Below are 16,351 nucleotides of genomic sequence, written 5' to 3'. Positions count from 1 at the left end.
GCTACAGCAGGAAACACATATATATATCAACTACAGCTCGCATACATGAACTTAAATGGAGAAATCCCTATCCTTCTTCAAACCCTAACCCTAACCCTAGCAGAGGAGAGGAGAGGAGAGATTGAGCTGACTTACAAAATACTCCATCTGCATGCTACTGAACTCACTCATGTACTCGTCATCGTCAGAGGTCTCGTTGCTGTTGGGCCACGACGGCATGGTCGCGGCGTCGCCGGAGTTCGAGAAGAAGAGGAGCAGTGGAGAGCAGAGGAGCAGAGCGAGCGAGTGAGCTCGGGGGGGGGGGGGGGGGAGTGAGGTGGTAGGACGAGGAGCGAGCCGGTCGGCCAGGTCCTGGTCCGCCCGGGCCAGATCGACGCGCGCGGCTAACGGGCGGCAGGCGAGCGCCGTTAGCCGTTAGCGCGGCCTCCGTCCTGACAGGTGGGCCAGATCTGTCAGAAAGATGTTTAAAACGCTTGAAACGGTCATCAACGCGATGTGGTAGCTTTTTGTCACGAAATCAGCGCTAAACTGGAGTTTTTGGTCAGTTTTCAAAAAGTGGTAGTTCTGTGGGACGCTAACGTGAAATGTGGTAGTTTTTTTTGTCAATTACTCGGTTTTTCCCCATCCCGCTTTCACTTCTTCGTTTTTGACTTTTTCTTTTGTGCTTTATTATTTTATTATTATTATCTATTATCTTTTTTGCTTTTTTCATGTTCATTTTTCCTTTTCCATTCCGTTTTATGTATTATTTTTCTTTCTTTCTTTCCTTTTTCCTTTTGATTTTGCGAACATCTTTCAAATTCGTGAATATTTCTGGAAAGCATGAACATTTTTTGAATTTGCAACCACTATTTTAAATCATGAATAGTTTTTTTGAAATCATGAATATTTTGGAATTCGTAAACATTTTGTTTTGAAATCATGAACATTTTTCAAATTCATGAACATTTTTCTAAAAATTAGCAAAAAGAATCACGAACATCTTTCACAAACTCACGAACATTCTTTAAAATTCTGAATTATGAGGTCACCTTTTGCAATTCACAAATAAATTTTAAATTTTAGTAAAATCATTTTTTGAAATGCATGAACATTTCCGAATCCATCAACATTTTTCAATCAACCATTATTTCTGAATCGATGAACTTCTTTTCAAGTTTGGTAACAATTTTCGAAATCTGCACACACTTTTTGATTTCATGAACATTATTTTAATTTCTTAACATTTTTTCATGATTATTTTGTGCATATGCAAACCTATTTTTTAGAAATTTTGAACATATTTTTTTTCAAAATCATAAACATTATATGGATTCACAATTATATAATGATTTCTCAAACATTTTTCTTTCAAATTTCGCATTTTTCTGCAATTAGGCACTTTTTGAAATACCCATTTATTTTTAAGGAGAAAAACAAAAAATAGAGAAAAATGCAATCTTTTTTGAAAAAACAGGGGCCGCTCGCCTCCACACATGGGCCGGCCCAGAAATGCTTGCGTGAGGAGCGGAGGGTGATGTGGAATGAAGGTCGTTAAATAGGAGGATCCAGACACCAATCCAGATGCGTGCGTGCTGACTGCCATTAGTTTTGTTTTTTAGACTAAGAAAAACCTGACGGCCGGCAGCACACACACACACATCTACGGACAGGAGGCGAGCAACACCTCATGCTAATTAGTGCGCAGCCGGGAACCCTCCCACGCGTCCCCATGTTTGGCTGCTCGCCTTCGTTCCTCTTTCTCCCGGGCCCGTGCCGCGGCCGCCGTGCATTTCCTGGTACGTGCCACCATGCCGGCCCTGCTCGGCTGCTCCGGCGTCTCTCCCGCAATGACCTACCACTTCTGCTCCTACTCTGCTAGACAAGGCTAACCAGCCACATTGAGGAGATTGCTGTCGTTGGGTAATTTTCTTACCCGAGAGAGATTGGGAGAGGCTGAGAGTATGTATCTTTGCATTATTGTTGTATGAAGAAACAAAACTGAAAACAATATGTATGTATTCATTATAAGTCCTTCCATATATGCGTTGCTGAATTCAAATTGATGCATTTGTTATCAATTTTGGTTTATGTTGTAGAAATAGAAAATGAAGTAAACAATTGATTTTGTACTCTTTTGTATACTTGTATTATTTGTAGCTTTGTCATGCTTTATCTTTTTGTTAGATTGTTAAGAATTAGGATTAAATTCTAGATTTATTAAGCATTGAGCTTCATTTTGTATGTTTCCACATGTAATATATTTTGGAATGTCATATGTGTTTTGAAAATAAATTACTTGTTTTCCCATGTTTCGAAAATAAATTTTGGCCCGGGGTTTGGTGAAATCTTTGCTCCGCTACTGAATAGACAACATGATATCAATACATGATTTAAATAATATATCCAACTTCCTAAACAATGGCATCAAAGTACTCAAGTAACTCCTAATTACTGACACAATTGTAATTTGTTGAACAATAAAATATCCATAATAATATATCGGCACAAACATAATCATGAAATAACCCTAAAGTATTGGATCAACATCATCATGCACAAGAACAAACACAATGAGCAAGACTATTCATCGGGACGAAGGCTGGTACCACGCGATAGCTCACCGTGTGTGGCGACGAGATCGGCGGTGGCCACCCTCTCTGATTGTGCTTTAACCATTGGCCACCCACGCGTGCTAAGGTCATGGTGAATCTTGCCGCTGGAGGCCTGTGAGGTGGAAGTGGTGACGTTGTTGAGTTTGGGTCCTCCCGATGCCTTGCTCGTTCGGCGGAAGTTACGGCACGACAACCATTGTAATTGTTCTCCCAAACCCAACTAATGAGCAGCGGTGCCGCTGAGGAGGAAGACCCGGCGGGCTCGTTGGGCGGAGTAAGAAGGTGAGGAGGACCGGGTGGGGGTGAAGCAAGAGACAGGATCGGTGAGGTTGACAATGGCATTGGGAAAACGGGTAAGTGACGGTGTGGAGGAGCAAGTCACACTAGACTTAGAGACATGCGAGTGTATTGTGTGCAATGGAGGGTTTTTCCCCTACATGATGTGATGTTCTGTAGTAATGTAACTTTATTCACTTGGTATGTCTGCCTATTTTAGGCTTATTTAAGCATTAATTAATGTAAAAATGTTTGTACATCAGTAGGTACAATAATTAACACCAAAAGTTTAGTGTGGTTTTAGTGTACAACTCGTGCACTGGTATGATTGTGTGCTTTTTCATCAACAACTGAAATGAAGTGATCAACTATCTGCCATGTGGCTCCTCAGTGATGGTTACATCATTGTTACTACATGGAACAAAAAATTCATGTGTCTTAGATACCCTTAGGTTGAAGTATCCTGGATGATTTGGTTCTGGAAGAATACCACTCTCGCTGTTTAACATTGCAACAACATCTGACATGGTGGGTCGATCATCTGCACTCTCTTGTACACACATCAGTGCGATGTTAATGTACCTCCTAGCATCTGATGTACAGATCTCCTTTGCAATTGATGCATCTAGAAGCTCAATCCATGTTCCTCCTTCCCATAGTTGCCATGACTGCAAAAAGCGAGAAAGTATCTTCATTATATGAATATACATGATTAAAGTTATAAGTCCAATACAAGAATACCATGCCTATACACTCACATATCCAAGAAGGTTAAGAAAGTCACCATACTGATAGAAACCAGAATTTCTTTTTCCGCTAAGGATCTCAAGAAGTAACACGCCAAAGCTGAACACATCTGATTTGATTGAGTAAATGCCTTCAGAGGCATACTCCGGAGACATATAACCACTGAAATGAGTTGGATGCACAAGAAAATATTATGTCAAAATATACGATTCGGTTCGTGAACTAATTAATGGTATTGTAGGCATTACTTATGTTGTAATTTGTAATTAAGAAATATGCTTACTATGTTCCAACTACCCTCTTTGTGCTTCCCTGAGTATCATTGGAGCTGAATATTTTTGCTAGGCCAAAATCAGAAATTTTAGGATTCATATCCTGGTCCAAGAGAATGTTGCTGGCCTTAAGGTCTCTGTGTATGATGCGTAGCCAAGAGTGCTTGTGGAGATAGAGAAGACCTTGGGCTATCCCTTCGATTATCACACGTCTTTTGTTCCAATCAATAAAGGCTGTCCTGTTTCTTTCTGCACATTAGAGAGTGCATTTTATAGCATGGATGGACCACAATCCAAAATATGGTTAAAAACTACACTGTACATACCAAATATAAAGAAGTCCAAGCTCTTATTTGGCAAATACTCATACACCAACAGTTTTTCCTCTCCTTGAATGCAGCATCCCAAGAGCTTGACGAGATTATTGTGTTGTAATTTTGCAATAAGTTCAACTTCATTTTTGAATTCTGTAAAACCTTGTCCTGAATGTGAGGCAAGCCTTTTGACAGCGATTTGCATTCCATCTGGTAATTGGCCCTGTAAATATGTACAAACAAAATTGGGGGCATCATTTTTTATTTAAATGACAAAATAAGGATTACAAGTCATCCATTCCAAAATAAGACAAAATAAACAAGTTATCAAGATTTTCTTAATTTTAATTTCTGCAAAGTACTATGTAATTTCAGTGGACACGCATGAATGTATTGGTTAATGGCCAGCTAATGCTAGATTTATTTGAGCTAATAGTTATTTATTTTTATTTGAATGAACTTAGGATTGAATCTTTTCAAGACAATGCATTTACCTTGTAGACAGGGCCAAAGCCACCTTGTCCAAGTAGATTTTCCTTGGAGAAGTTATGTGTAGCATGCAATATCTCAGAAAAGTCAAAGAGAGTGAACTCTGAACTCTTCTCCTCCAATCTCCAGACCAGTTCATTTTCTTCCGGTCTATTGGTGGCAGCCTGGTCGTTTAAGTTTACCTTTCCTAAATTGAGAGAACATACAAATATACATCATTAATCTGGGACTGAAACTTAACCTGGCTGGCTACATTAATAATTTTCAGTTTTTCGAGGAACATTGTCGTGAATGAACCATCATTAGAACAAACCTTGTCTTCTTCTTCTCGTCCATACAACGGAACAGATAACGCATAGAAGTATTGACAGTAGTGGAGCCACCCCAGCAATAATCCACAACACCCTCTTGCGTGAGTTGTGTCCTAAGGAAAAAAGAAGACTAATTCATGTATAGTTCTCATATATAAATAAACACGGATTCATTTAGTGGTAGAGTAAATATATTTTTCTTTTTCCCAAGTGCTAGACAATAATGAAAAATCAGCTTGACAAATTAAACATGGGCCGGCCATATATTTGACAAAGGAAATTTCACCAATTTCTCAGTGACCTTTGAACCGTTCCGATTCTAGCGGTTTACCCCCTTGTCAATGAACCTCGTTTTCTCTTTGATTCACTTAGCTTAGTTTTTGAAAACATAGTTCTTCTACTATTTATTTTTATTCATCTGTTCTAAGCACTGGCCTACTAGTACATGTGTAAATAGTGCTTGCACGATTTAAGAAGCTACTTATCATCTCTACTCCTAATGGAGTAGTTGGTGAATAGTCTACGCGGTTTATTTTCGCTGGTTTATTTTCGTCATCCTCCCACCTCTAGTTTTTTGTCATCCTTCCACCTCCGTTAACTCGCAACCCACCCGAAAAAAAACCGTGCCAAAAAACCCTACGATCGATGCCTCCAACCCCCAACCTCCTCCCTGGCTCCCGGTGCCGCCCGCCCCCATCTCCTCCCCGATCCCGGCGCCGCCCGCCCCCATCTCCTCCACGATCCCGGCGCCGCCCGCCCCCATCTCCTCCCTCACTCCCGGTGCCGACCCCGCCCCCACCTTCTCCCTCACTCCATAGCCCGCGTTCTTCCTCCCCCATCTCGTCTCATCTCCGGTCGCTGCAGAGGAGCCCCGTTTCGCGCCGCCACCATGGTTGGCCTCCAGCGAGCAGCAGAGGACCTAGCCGCCGCGTCCGACCTCAACCGCCGCCCGAAACCCTAGCCCCTCCTTCCAACGGCAGGTCAAGCCAGCAGGATCCCCTCCAAGAACAGCATTTGATGCGTGAGTGCATCCCCTTCTCTTCTTCTTCTTCTTCTTCTTCTTCTTCTTCTTCTCGATTTGATGTGTGCGTGCGTGCTGTTGTGTGCAGGCCCGACTCATCTCTGCTTGTGCACAACAAGGAAGGCCATGGAGATGCTGCTCCCTATGTTCAGCGCGTGGACGGACGATGCAGTGTTGGGGATGACTCATGGCTGCCTCCGTTTGTGCAGGTGACTCATGGCCACCCCCTCTCTCAACCCCCAGATCCGACTCCCTCCTCCACCCCCTCTCTCAACCTCCAGATTCAACACAAGTATTCATTGTTGTATTTTTATTTTTACTATGTCTCTGAACCATCTGGATGATGAACTATGTACTGTACTTTTTAGTTTGTCGCAAGAACGTGAACCTAATTTTTAGTCTGTCTAAATCACATGCAGATTGGGTACTCTGGAGCACATGGGAGGAGGAGAAGGATGGGAGGTGTGTAGAATTCGGCGCCAAGGGAGACGATCGAGATGGTGGAGCAGAATCCAGAGGACGATGGGAGACCAGGTAGAGGATAGACAACACCCGGAGCCCATCGATCCAGTGAGCAGTGTGTGCTGTTCTTGGTGACCGATTTCGTGATGCAGGTGTTCTGGCCCAACTTCTTATTTTCCTTCTTTGTGGTCTGTCTGCTGCAGTGAGCGGGGGATTGCTAACTTTGTGGTATTTTTCTGCTCTGAATGATGCCCATGATTTGATCTATGAACTTAACACGATCATGGTTCTGATTTGGTTGCTCCTTGCATATTGCCGCACAGGTAACCTGCTGAGCCGACATCGACGCCAAGTGCGGCAATGCCTCTTCAGATGATTGGGAGGGCGAGTTCTTCCTGGGCTTTACCAAGATCAACTATGAGGTGAGGCCATTGAACTTGAACTAACAGATTAATTGTTGTTAAAAGGTTCCTTCCAGTTTAACATTTGTCCTTTAAAAAATGTACTGAATGGTCCAACCAGGAAGAGGATGCTTTCTTACAATTGGTATAACGCGGAGGAAGTGATTCTTGTAAAGAAAATGTAAGTGTGATTTGCATAACTATGCCTTTTTGGTATATATCCTTTTAATTTACTTGTACATTATGTGCTGCACTAGGATTATATATTTGTTTTGTGCTGCAGGTTAGGTTGCGGTTCAGTGTGGCATTCTGGCATATGTTTCGGGGTACTGGAGGAGATCCTTTTGGTGCACCTACAAAGAACTGGCCTTGGGAGGATGGCACAAATTCCCTGGCCATGGCTAAGAGAAGAAGTATGGGAATTACCTGATCTTGTGTCTTAGGTCCATGGCTGGAATCAACAACTTATGCTTCGATTTCTGTTTCAGTGATATCTCAATTCGAGTTCATGAAGAAGCTTGGAGTTGACAGGTGGTGCTTCCATGAGAGGGACATCGCCCCTGATGGCAAAACACTCGCGGTATGATTTTATTAGAATGATTCTTGAAGTTGCAAGTTGCAACCTCGATTTAGGGGAATTGAGACGGGTAGTGACCGACATTAGAGCAGGTTTATTATGATTGTATTTACAAGGGTACATGACTATGTTTTCAGCACAAGGAATATGGTTGTTGATGGTTTACGCCCTGGCTGCGCCCACATCGTGCTGACACCAAGTTCGAGACCAAGTTCTAACCCCTGTACCCAATCTACCTCCATGGATCTTGTCTCTCACTAACCAAGAGCATCAATTCAACTCAACAGATTGACAGAAGAGATGAACATAGAGTTTGAGGCTTGGGTAGTGTGGACATTGACCTGATGATGAGTGTTGTATGGTGGTCAAGTGGCGCCACTTCCCCTCGCCACACGCTGCTTAGTCTGCTCATTGAAGGTGCTCTCTGTTGGTGTTTGGCTGCTGTTGCTGCTGTAGGTCAAGGCATGTACGTAGCATCTTCTTGCAATGGATTTTGTTTTATGGCTATATACAAATTATTTTGGTATAGATTTGTGATTTTTGTTCCGTCCACTTAACCCAGTATATAGTAGCAGCTTTTGATGTCCTTTCCTCACCGGTGAATGTAAAAATTTATCATGTGTGCAATTTTTTTTGACTGTAGTATGAATAGTTGTAACATATTCTCTTTAGCCTTGCAGCTCATAGCATCCGCTTGATTCAGTGAGTTTGATTCAGCTGTACAAGTTAGGAATCCAAAGAAGTTGGCTCAGAATAGATAAATATGTGTCCACAGATTATTCACAGAAATTTGGTTACTTAAATGCCTAGGATTAGATGCATAATATTGCGTGTGCACGACAGGACAATTTTGTAAAAAAAATGATCTGATCTGAAGCCTATATGCCATTTAAGCACTGATTTTTTTTCTAACTTCAGAAACCTATAGTTGTTTCCTGCTCTCCAATATGCTTTGTCATCAAATTTGTGTATTTAAATCTGTAACAGCAGAACTATGAGAATTCAGATAAATAAGATTTTTTTTCATGTTTTACCAACAGGGCATGCGATGATTACTTCGGTGGAGACATATTTAAGAATGGTGTTGATCACTGAATGCCCTTGATGTCTGCCAAGGTAAAATACCGGAAAAAAACATTTTCTTTATCCTGCAGGAACAAGCCAGTAGTTATAGGAATTTATCTTTATTTCTCGATATATGCAGAAAACGATGTTCACTTAGGTAGTTTTGGAATAATTATCTTTTGTGCTTACTGGAAGGTAGAAATATGGTTGACGATACACACCCATTGGCAAAGTTTGAACCAGAGACAGTTACCTAAAACCATTGCTTCACACCGAGCCGACCTACTTCCCAAAAACTTTTCAATTTCAGTTTACTGAATAATTTTTTCTTGCTGAAACTAGAAGAAGGGAGCAAGCGGCAGAAGATTATGATGTTGCTGCTATTGGGAGACGCAGTAAAATATGGACAAGTTCCTGTATTTTATGGAAGGTGTAGTATTGAAGCTTCTTGCACTGATCTAGAATGGATCTTGACTTCGCCCAAGAGTGAGGTATATTGAGATTAATGGCACATAGTTACATACTGATAGGAGAACTGGTTGCGGTTTGTCATTATTTCCTTGCATCTACAGGTAGCTCATCTACTTTTGCTTCATGCAATGAATATTTCGTGTCTACAGTTTGTCGTGTGCACCTACTCTTCAAGAAATATTTTATTGGTGCAAATTGATATTTGAATTTTAAATAGGGACGTCAACTTCAAAAAAGCATTAGCAGGCTTGGTAAATGCATGAAGTATTGATCATGAGCTAATGAGCTATGTTAAACAGATTAGCTTAGAAGGATGCCCAGAACTCACCCATTTCAGTTGAGGACATGCAACCTAAGCCTTCCATGGTTCTGTTAGATGGTTCTTTTAGTTTCTATGGTTGTGTATAGATAATTTGGTTTAGCACTGATATGTTCATGTTATAGTTTTTGAGCATCTGATTACTATTCCTATTATATATATTTATGTGCTTTTCCATGGTTTTTCTACTTGGTAGACAAGGGCCTGAAATGCAGCTCGGCCCATTATTTGTTATCAGACATCATGCTTGGTTATTCACAGTAGAGTGCTCTAAAAATTCTTTTGATTCCTCAGTGGTACCTAAATTAAATAAAATCTACTGTTCCATATTTTTACTCTTCAAATCATTAGCATTATTTTTGAAGATCTGTTTGGTTAGAAAATTACATATAATATGATCTACCTCGAAATTATAAAGAAATTGTCTCCTCTCTTTAGTTTAGAATATCTGATTTTGTATTCTTTTTCCATTGGTGTGTACCTTATGGTTATTTTACTTGTATAAATAATTGAGAGGCAACAAAAAGAAATTTATAAAATGAGGGGCAGCATGTATGGGTAACCTGCAATTATTGTATTCTTAGGCAAGATATAATATTTATTCTTAGATGTAATAGATTGTTGGTATCACATATTATTTCTTTTTTAATATGGTGTCCTCTTGTGCAGGCCTTTTCTATTCAGACATTTAACCACACCAAAGTTTTATTATTTTCCAGAAGGATACAATACAACTGATGAGGCAATTAGTGAACATAGATAACAAGTACAAGGTTTAGAGAAGTTCGGTCAAATGGCAAGGCATTTATTTTGGGACGGAGGGAGTATCTCTTAGGCTATTCCATTTTAACGTTGCACTATCCAGGCTTTCAATATAGGAGACGATTTCGAAGCTCAACATAGAAAATTATTTACTCTAATGCTGATTACATAGCTATCCATGAGAAAATTTAATATACCGGTTTATTTGACTTGAAGGAATATTTGTAGATTTCAATCCTTAGAAAGTTTGAGGGTATCAGCTTTGCAAAATTGATGCTCTTGACGCCTATTATTAATTGATATTTTTATCATTCTATACATCATTTTATGCACTTCACTGAGAAGCATTTCTAAGGGTTGAGGAGGAGCTGAAGATTCCGGGTTCGACACTTCACTGGATGGGAAGGCGGTTGCCACCATTGTCCCTCGGTGCTAGACTGCCGTGGCAGCATCACTCACTTGCTCACTGAGAATACGAATTCATGGGGTTGTGAGTTGCTTCAGATTTGTTTTTCATCGCTTTTTGGAGTATTTCTGTTGTATCCCTAACTTGCTTACGCTCTGTTTGGATGTTGACATTGAAGGGCTTGGCATTGAATTGGCTCCAATGCCAAATATCCAAGATATTGATATTGAGTTTCAATGCCAATTCCAGTGTTTGGATGCTCATATATTTGGCTAATGGAATCCAAGAGAAAAAACAATTCCAAATCTTGTTTGGATGATCAAGCGTTGAATTGCACATGTACAAGTATGAACTTTCATACAAGTATCTTTTGACCAGAAAAAGGGAAGCATGCTCGTGAGGGATGGAAGATAAATACAGCTATTGGTCGTGCTTGCAACAACTCAGCTTCGTGCACCTGCAATCAAAGTAGGGGATGCGCACAGAGGGCAAACGCACACAGGACCGGACTCAGGCACACAACGACGGACTCCACGCACACAGCGACAGACACCAGCGACGGGCTTCCGCTGTGCCTTGCCGGAGCGGCCCCGAGCCAGCAGCCATTAAAGGGAGCGGGAGGCACGGAGACCCAGGTAACAGCCGCCGGGCTAGATGGGGTGGTGCGGAGACCTGGGTAGTCGCTGCCGGCCTCATGAGGTGGCGGTGGTTTGGTCGGAGCAGGAGCCGAACCCTGCAGTCTTCGAGCTCGGGTCAGTGGCGGAGTCCAGCACCGTCGTGACGCTCGCGGCGATGCGGGCAGCGGGCTACTGTGCCATTTTGATGGCTGCGCAGCGAAGGGGTGAGGGCGAAGGAGTCGCGGGCTGGAGCGATTGGCGAATATCAGTGAAAACCAAGGTCAGGGCCTCCGAATTGGTCAGGAGGGAGTGCATGTGAAAGAGGGAACGACTTGATATTGAGCCTCGATTCCATGACTCAATGTCAAGCACAACCAAACAGCGATATTCGAGCAACCAAATGCCAATGTCGAAATCTGGGCCTCAATATCTACATCCAAACGCTGCGTTAGTCATTTTGTAGCTTTGATTTCCAATCTACGTCAGCCTAAATATCCCATGGTCAGCACATCTGCATGGTCAGTGGACATTGACCCTTTTTTATTCAGTGATGGATGAAAAGTCAGAAATGACAATTCTGATGTATTATTCAATTTGAACTAACGTTTAATCTTCCATATTGACGACAGAAATAAATTTTATGTGCTTGATTTATGAAGTGCACGGTCTGTCAGCATATTCTGTAGCTCTTTCAGATGTGAAAGCGCATGTTACATAAGAAATCATTATCTCTGAAGCATACTCACATTGGACCAAGAACTAGGCGAGGTTCAGACTTCAGAGAAATGATAACAAGGTTAGTTCTCGCTCCTCTGTTGGACTTTTAGTTTCAAGTTCAAATAACTTTCATGATTTCTTATCAGCTTCACAAGTCTGTATGTTTGCTGGTTCGTACTTGATATGTGATAAACAGAGTCAAAACAAATTTGGTCATGTTATTGAGGGGTTTGTCTGAACTCCAGCGCAAGGACTTTCTGGTTAAAAAAATAACTTTTGGTCTCTTTAATTACAAATTGATTGCAACATCGTGTTAGTCATCCATGGTCTCGAAAAGGATTTGCTAATAACAACAAATAATCTGTACCACCACTAACCCTTTACATGATGCAATGTCAGTATATGTTTCACATCACGTCGCATCCATTCTCTTAGTGTAGTCAGAGTGTTCATCATTTTTTGCAATTGGCCTGAAAGATATCGAACCTCTAATATGTGGTTGTAAGATGTGCTTTGGTTAAACATTCTATTTACCCACCTTCAGGAGAATTGTAAATGGCATTTGGTTATTCATGTATACCACCAGTAGGACTCATGGGATTTATGGATTGTCAATAGCCCTCATCTGATTCCTTGATGTACTCATATCGCTTTCTTTTCAGTCTCCTTTTCATTCGAGCGGGACGATGAGGGAAAGAACTGGTTGTGGTGAAAGTCAGTTTAGTGCATCAAGGATTGGAGGTTCTGAGATTTGCAAGAGGTGATGGAGGATGTTTAGTTACTTTGGCTCATGATATAGTACTGGAAGATGAGTACAAGCATAAGCTTATTCAAAATCTGAAGTTCCTGACTGCACGAGACATGTACTACCTCTGTTCCTAAATATAATTCCTTTTAAAGATTCCACTATAGAGACTAGATTCGGATGTATATAGACGCCTTTTAGAGTATATGTTCGCTCATTTTGCTCTGTATGTAGTCTATAGTGAAATCTCCAAAAAGACTTATATTTAGGAACGGAGGGAGTATTTTGTAATCTTTTTTTCTTTTTCTTTTTTTTCATTTTCTTCTACTTATTTTCAATTTGAACGAACGGAGGGAACAACATGAAGATGGGTAGCACTATACAGTTTTATAGCAGTAACATTTTGCGAGCTTCTTAAATTTGGTATCTATGAATAGTTGATTTGTTCGTTTTGATTTATAGCCTTGTAGATGTTCACCTCTCTACCAGATTTCCATAATGGAATGTCGTCCGGTGTATACGATGGGCAGCTCAGCTTGCACGTGAATTGGACGTGGCAAAGCTTATCTTGGAGCAGACTCAAAAACAGTGGCGGCTAAATTAAGAAGCTCGGAAATTGATAGATCAATCTATGGCCTATTGCTGAGGAGGTAAAGGAGTGCATGCGATCAAGAGAGGAGTTTCAGGGTGGCATGGGTGAGATGCTTGACTAATGGAGCTTCTCTTTGGCTAACTAAAGAGGATTGTGCAAATAAGTTATGTGAAACTTGGGCCAGGTACATATCAGATCGTATTCGTGATGTTTTTGGTCTCGGATCGTGAAATGAATGAATAAAACAAAACCCATTCCAACTAAAAAAACATGACTGTTTGAGTTGTCAATAGGAGCATCTATAGCCGGATTTAGCAAATCCGTGCACCCTAAAAGTCCACGGAAGCGCCCAGTCAGTGTCCGTTTTGAGCCTCTATTTGTCCGTTCATGCAATCATACTCCTCATTTTGTCCCTTATATATCCGGTGACGTGCATGTGCTTGATGGAGATGAAGAGAAAGAAAGAAAAGAAAGAAAAGGTAGTCCATGGTGGGCCACATCCTACATGGCGGATCGACCATGCACGTCTATGAGCCTCATATACTCCCCATGTTTGGTGTCAATATGAGAGTTTGCGGATAGCCTAGACCGGGGATGATATAAGGGGTCGGGTTGGGTTGCCATTTTCCTTCTCTCTCCTGTTCGGTCAATGATCGGGCGTGTCCGCAGATTTGAGGGGACCGGCTGTATGTGCTCTAAGATTATTGTGTTTGATAATATGATGTGTGTTAGCCGACTGTCAAAAAAAAGATGTGAGTTAGCTTAGACGACATTGTTCTCGGTAATATTAATTCAGTGAGTAGTACCTTATCTTTTTTTCAAAAGCCCGTGGCAAGGGCATTTTACTAGTAAAGATCTAATAAGCTAGTTTTATAAGTGGAGATTACCATCATGTGCAAGATTAAATCAGCTGCCATGAAAGAGAATTTAGTATAGATTATACTCCCTCCGTTTCAAAGTACTCCCTCTATTCTTAAATAGAAGTCTTTTAAGATATTTCAATGCGGACTACATACAGAGCAAATTGAGTGAATCTCCACTCTAAACTATGTCTGTATGCATCCGTATGAAGTCTCTATTGAAATCTCTAAAAAGACTTATATTTAGAAACGGAGGGCGTAGTTGCCATGGTTTAAGTTCAAATTTGAACTAAAACCATGACAAATATTTGGAGTGGAGGGAGTGTATATATCAGTACAGATAAGTTATTTTTACTGGCTGCATGCATCTCGACGTAAAGTCCGAGGGAATTCCATCATTTAAAAAAAGTTTCTCCACAATTTTTCTGAATCAATTATAATCAAATAGAAGCAGTGTTGGCATGTCCAATTAAGTATGTCCTGGAAAGGGTGAGAAGTTTACATACCCTGTTGTTCTTGAACAGCCGTCTGCGCCTCCCGGAGAGGCGCCGCAGCTGGTGGATGCGACTGGGAATGTGGGTACCTGGTACTGGTAGCGGGCGTGGGCGCTGGCGTAGTGCCGTTGACCACCGGAATTGCAAGCATGGGGACCCCTTCGTAGAAGTGGTATAGCTCGTACCTCATGCTACACCGTGTCCCGAGAATTCGACCACCTTGCGCTCCATCTAGGAACTTGAGCGTATGCTTCAAAACAACCTGTAAGCAAGCCGCGCAGTCGTGGGGCGTGAGGTCGGGCGTGCACTGCATAAAGCAGTACACCGTTGGGACGATGTTGACGCCTAAGCGCGAGGTGGTGAACCTCCTGGAGCTGTTTGCAGCCGCTTGGGCCGTGCTGTTCAGAAGCATGAACAACAAGTGCGTGATGGAGTCGCCACCTGTCGTGAAGTTCAGGGTGTTCCGGAGGTTGATCCACTTCATCTGATCTTCGGTACTGTTGGCAAGGAGAAAATTATGGTTGGAGAACCTGAGCATGAAGTAATCGTAGTACGTGCTGACTTCCTTATTGTACGGGCAGCTCAGCTGCGCATCTTTGAAGGCGGCAGCGACGCAGCTCTCGCAGTCAGAGGCGTCGGTGATGTCCCCGTGGCAGAGCGTAAGGGCATAGATGATGTCCGGAGCATGGCCCACGGTGGCGGTGGCGAAGACGCTGGTGTTGGACACGGCCTTGTTGGGGAGGGTAGACGAGAGGAGCATGAGGTTGGCTTGGTAGGTGCTGTTTGATGTATAGTTGCCGCTGTCACCGCACACTAGCCATTGGGCACCAACGAAGGGCAGGAGCAGCAGGAGAAGGATGGGAACGATAACCATGTCCATCGATTAGCTTACGCCGGGCAGTGGCAGAAGCAGGAGAAGCAGGAAAATAATGCAACACCGAGTTACTCCTATATATCAACATCATATTCATGGTGATGTGGTGGGATGTCTTTATTTAGTTAGCCGGCGAGAGAGACTAAAGACTTCATGCTTGACTGACCGGCGTTTGAGTGGTGTGAAGACCGAAGACCAAACCCGGAAAGACCGAGACCAAACCTGTAAAGACCGAGACCAAATTAGGAAAGACTTTGGTTGCATTGCGGTCTTGCGTTTCGTAGCCAGCGGAGTTGGAATCACAAGGTTGTGGACATGATGGATGATGACGATAACACCGACGCCGGTATCTCATGGCATCCGTCGGTGTATACCGGGTTTAAGTTGTGTTTTGCGGGATTAAGTTGTGTCTGATATGTTGTCTCATAAGCCGTTGGTGCTCGAGACAGATTTGCTCCATATTTTCGCTCAACTTTTCATAACTCATGAGACAAGTTCAGTAGAACTAAAAAAAAGGCATCCCGGTAGCAGCTCACAGCTCACGGCACGGCACCCTCAGTGGCGCAGGGCGAGGCGTCAGCTGCTGCACACTTTGTCCTTGCTTGTGCAGACAGGGTATCAACTTTTGGGTCGGTCACCTATTCTCAAATTACTCAAGCAAAACATGCTTTACTTTGAGATTCCTTGTGAACCCGAAAATGCAGAAATTCCTTGTTGATATGAGTAGTCAATCAATCCTATTAAATAAGATGTTATATCTTCTTTTGCTATCAAGTACGGTGCCATTATTATTTCAACCTTGCACCCATTGAACTGTAGACATGCGCATGCAACACTGAATGTTGTACAGGCTTGCTAGTCAAGCTGCTGCAGTGCAGCGTGCAAGTTGCCAATGAAATTGGTCCCGTGCTAGACTGGATGCACAGGACAACCCATACTAATGCGTTAATTTCATTATAAGACTT

At 42.1% G+C, this 16,351-nt stretch overlaps 1 protein-coding gene and 1 long non-coding RNA gene across 2 annotated transcripts; one reads left to right on the top strand and one right to left on the bottom strand.

Annotated features, from left to right (window-relative positions):
- Nucleotides 1-3,238: 3,238 nt before the first annotated feature.
- LOC123075741 (cysteine-rich receptor-like protein kinase 10) lies at nt 3,239-15,392 on the bottom strand. The gene is made up of 7 exons (XM_044498276.1): nt 14,525-15,392; nt 5,006-5,116; nt 4,698-4,879; nt 4,216-4,426; nt 3,901-4,138; nt 3,629-3,779; nt 3,239-3,538 (listed from the first exon to the last, which is right to left on the bottom strand). Exons 1-7 carry the CDS (start codon nt 15,390-15,392, stop codon nt 3,239-3,241), a joined length of 2,061 nt encoding a protein of 686 aa, XP_044354211.1.
- On the top strand, nt 8,922-12,526 carry LOC123075742 (uncharacterized). The gene is made up of 3 exons (XR_006436187.1): nt 8,922-9,020; nt 11,800-11,900; nt 12,484-12,526. It is a non-coding gene; the product is annotated as an uncharacterized lncRNA (long non-coding RNA).
- Nucleotides 15,393-16,351: the final 959 nt, after the last annotated feature.

The sequence above is a fragment of the Triticum aestivum genome, chromosome 3D (assembly GCF_018294505.1).
Source record: "Triticum aestivum cultivar Chinese Spring chromosome 3D, IWGSC CS RefSeq v2.1, whole genome shotgun sequence".
Lineage (NCBI taxonomy): Eukaryota > Viridiplantae > Streptophyta > Magnoliopsida > Poales > Poaceae > Triticum > Triticum aestivum.
The sequence above is the reverse complement of the archived record's forward strand: the minus strand, read 5'-3'. Positions and strand labels throughout refer to the sequence as shown.

Coding starts and splice junctions, on each gene's coding strand:
- LOC123075741 (XM_044498276.1), bottom strand. CDS start 15,392: ATGGACATGGTTATCGTTCCCATCCTTCTCCTGCTGCTCCTGCCCTTC. Junction 4,427..4,697: donor GCTTTGGCCCTGTCTACAAG/GTAAATGCATTG, acceptor ACATATTTACAG/GGCCAATTACCAGATGGAAT. Junction 4,139..4,215: donor CTTGGACTTCTTTATATTTG/GTATGTACAGTG, acceptor TCTAATGTGCAG/AAAGAAACAGGACAGCCTTT.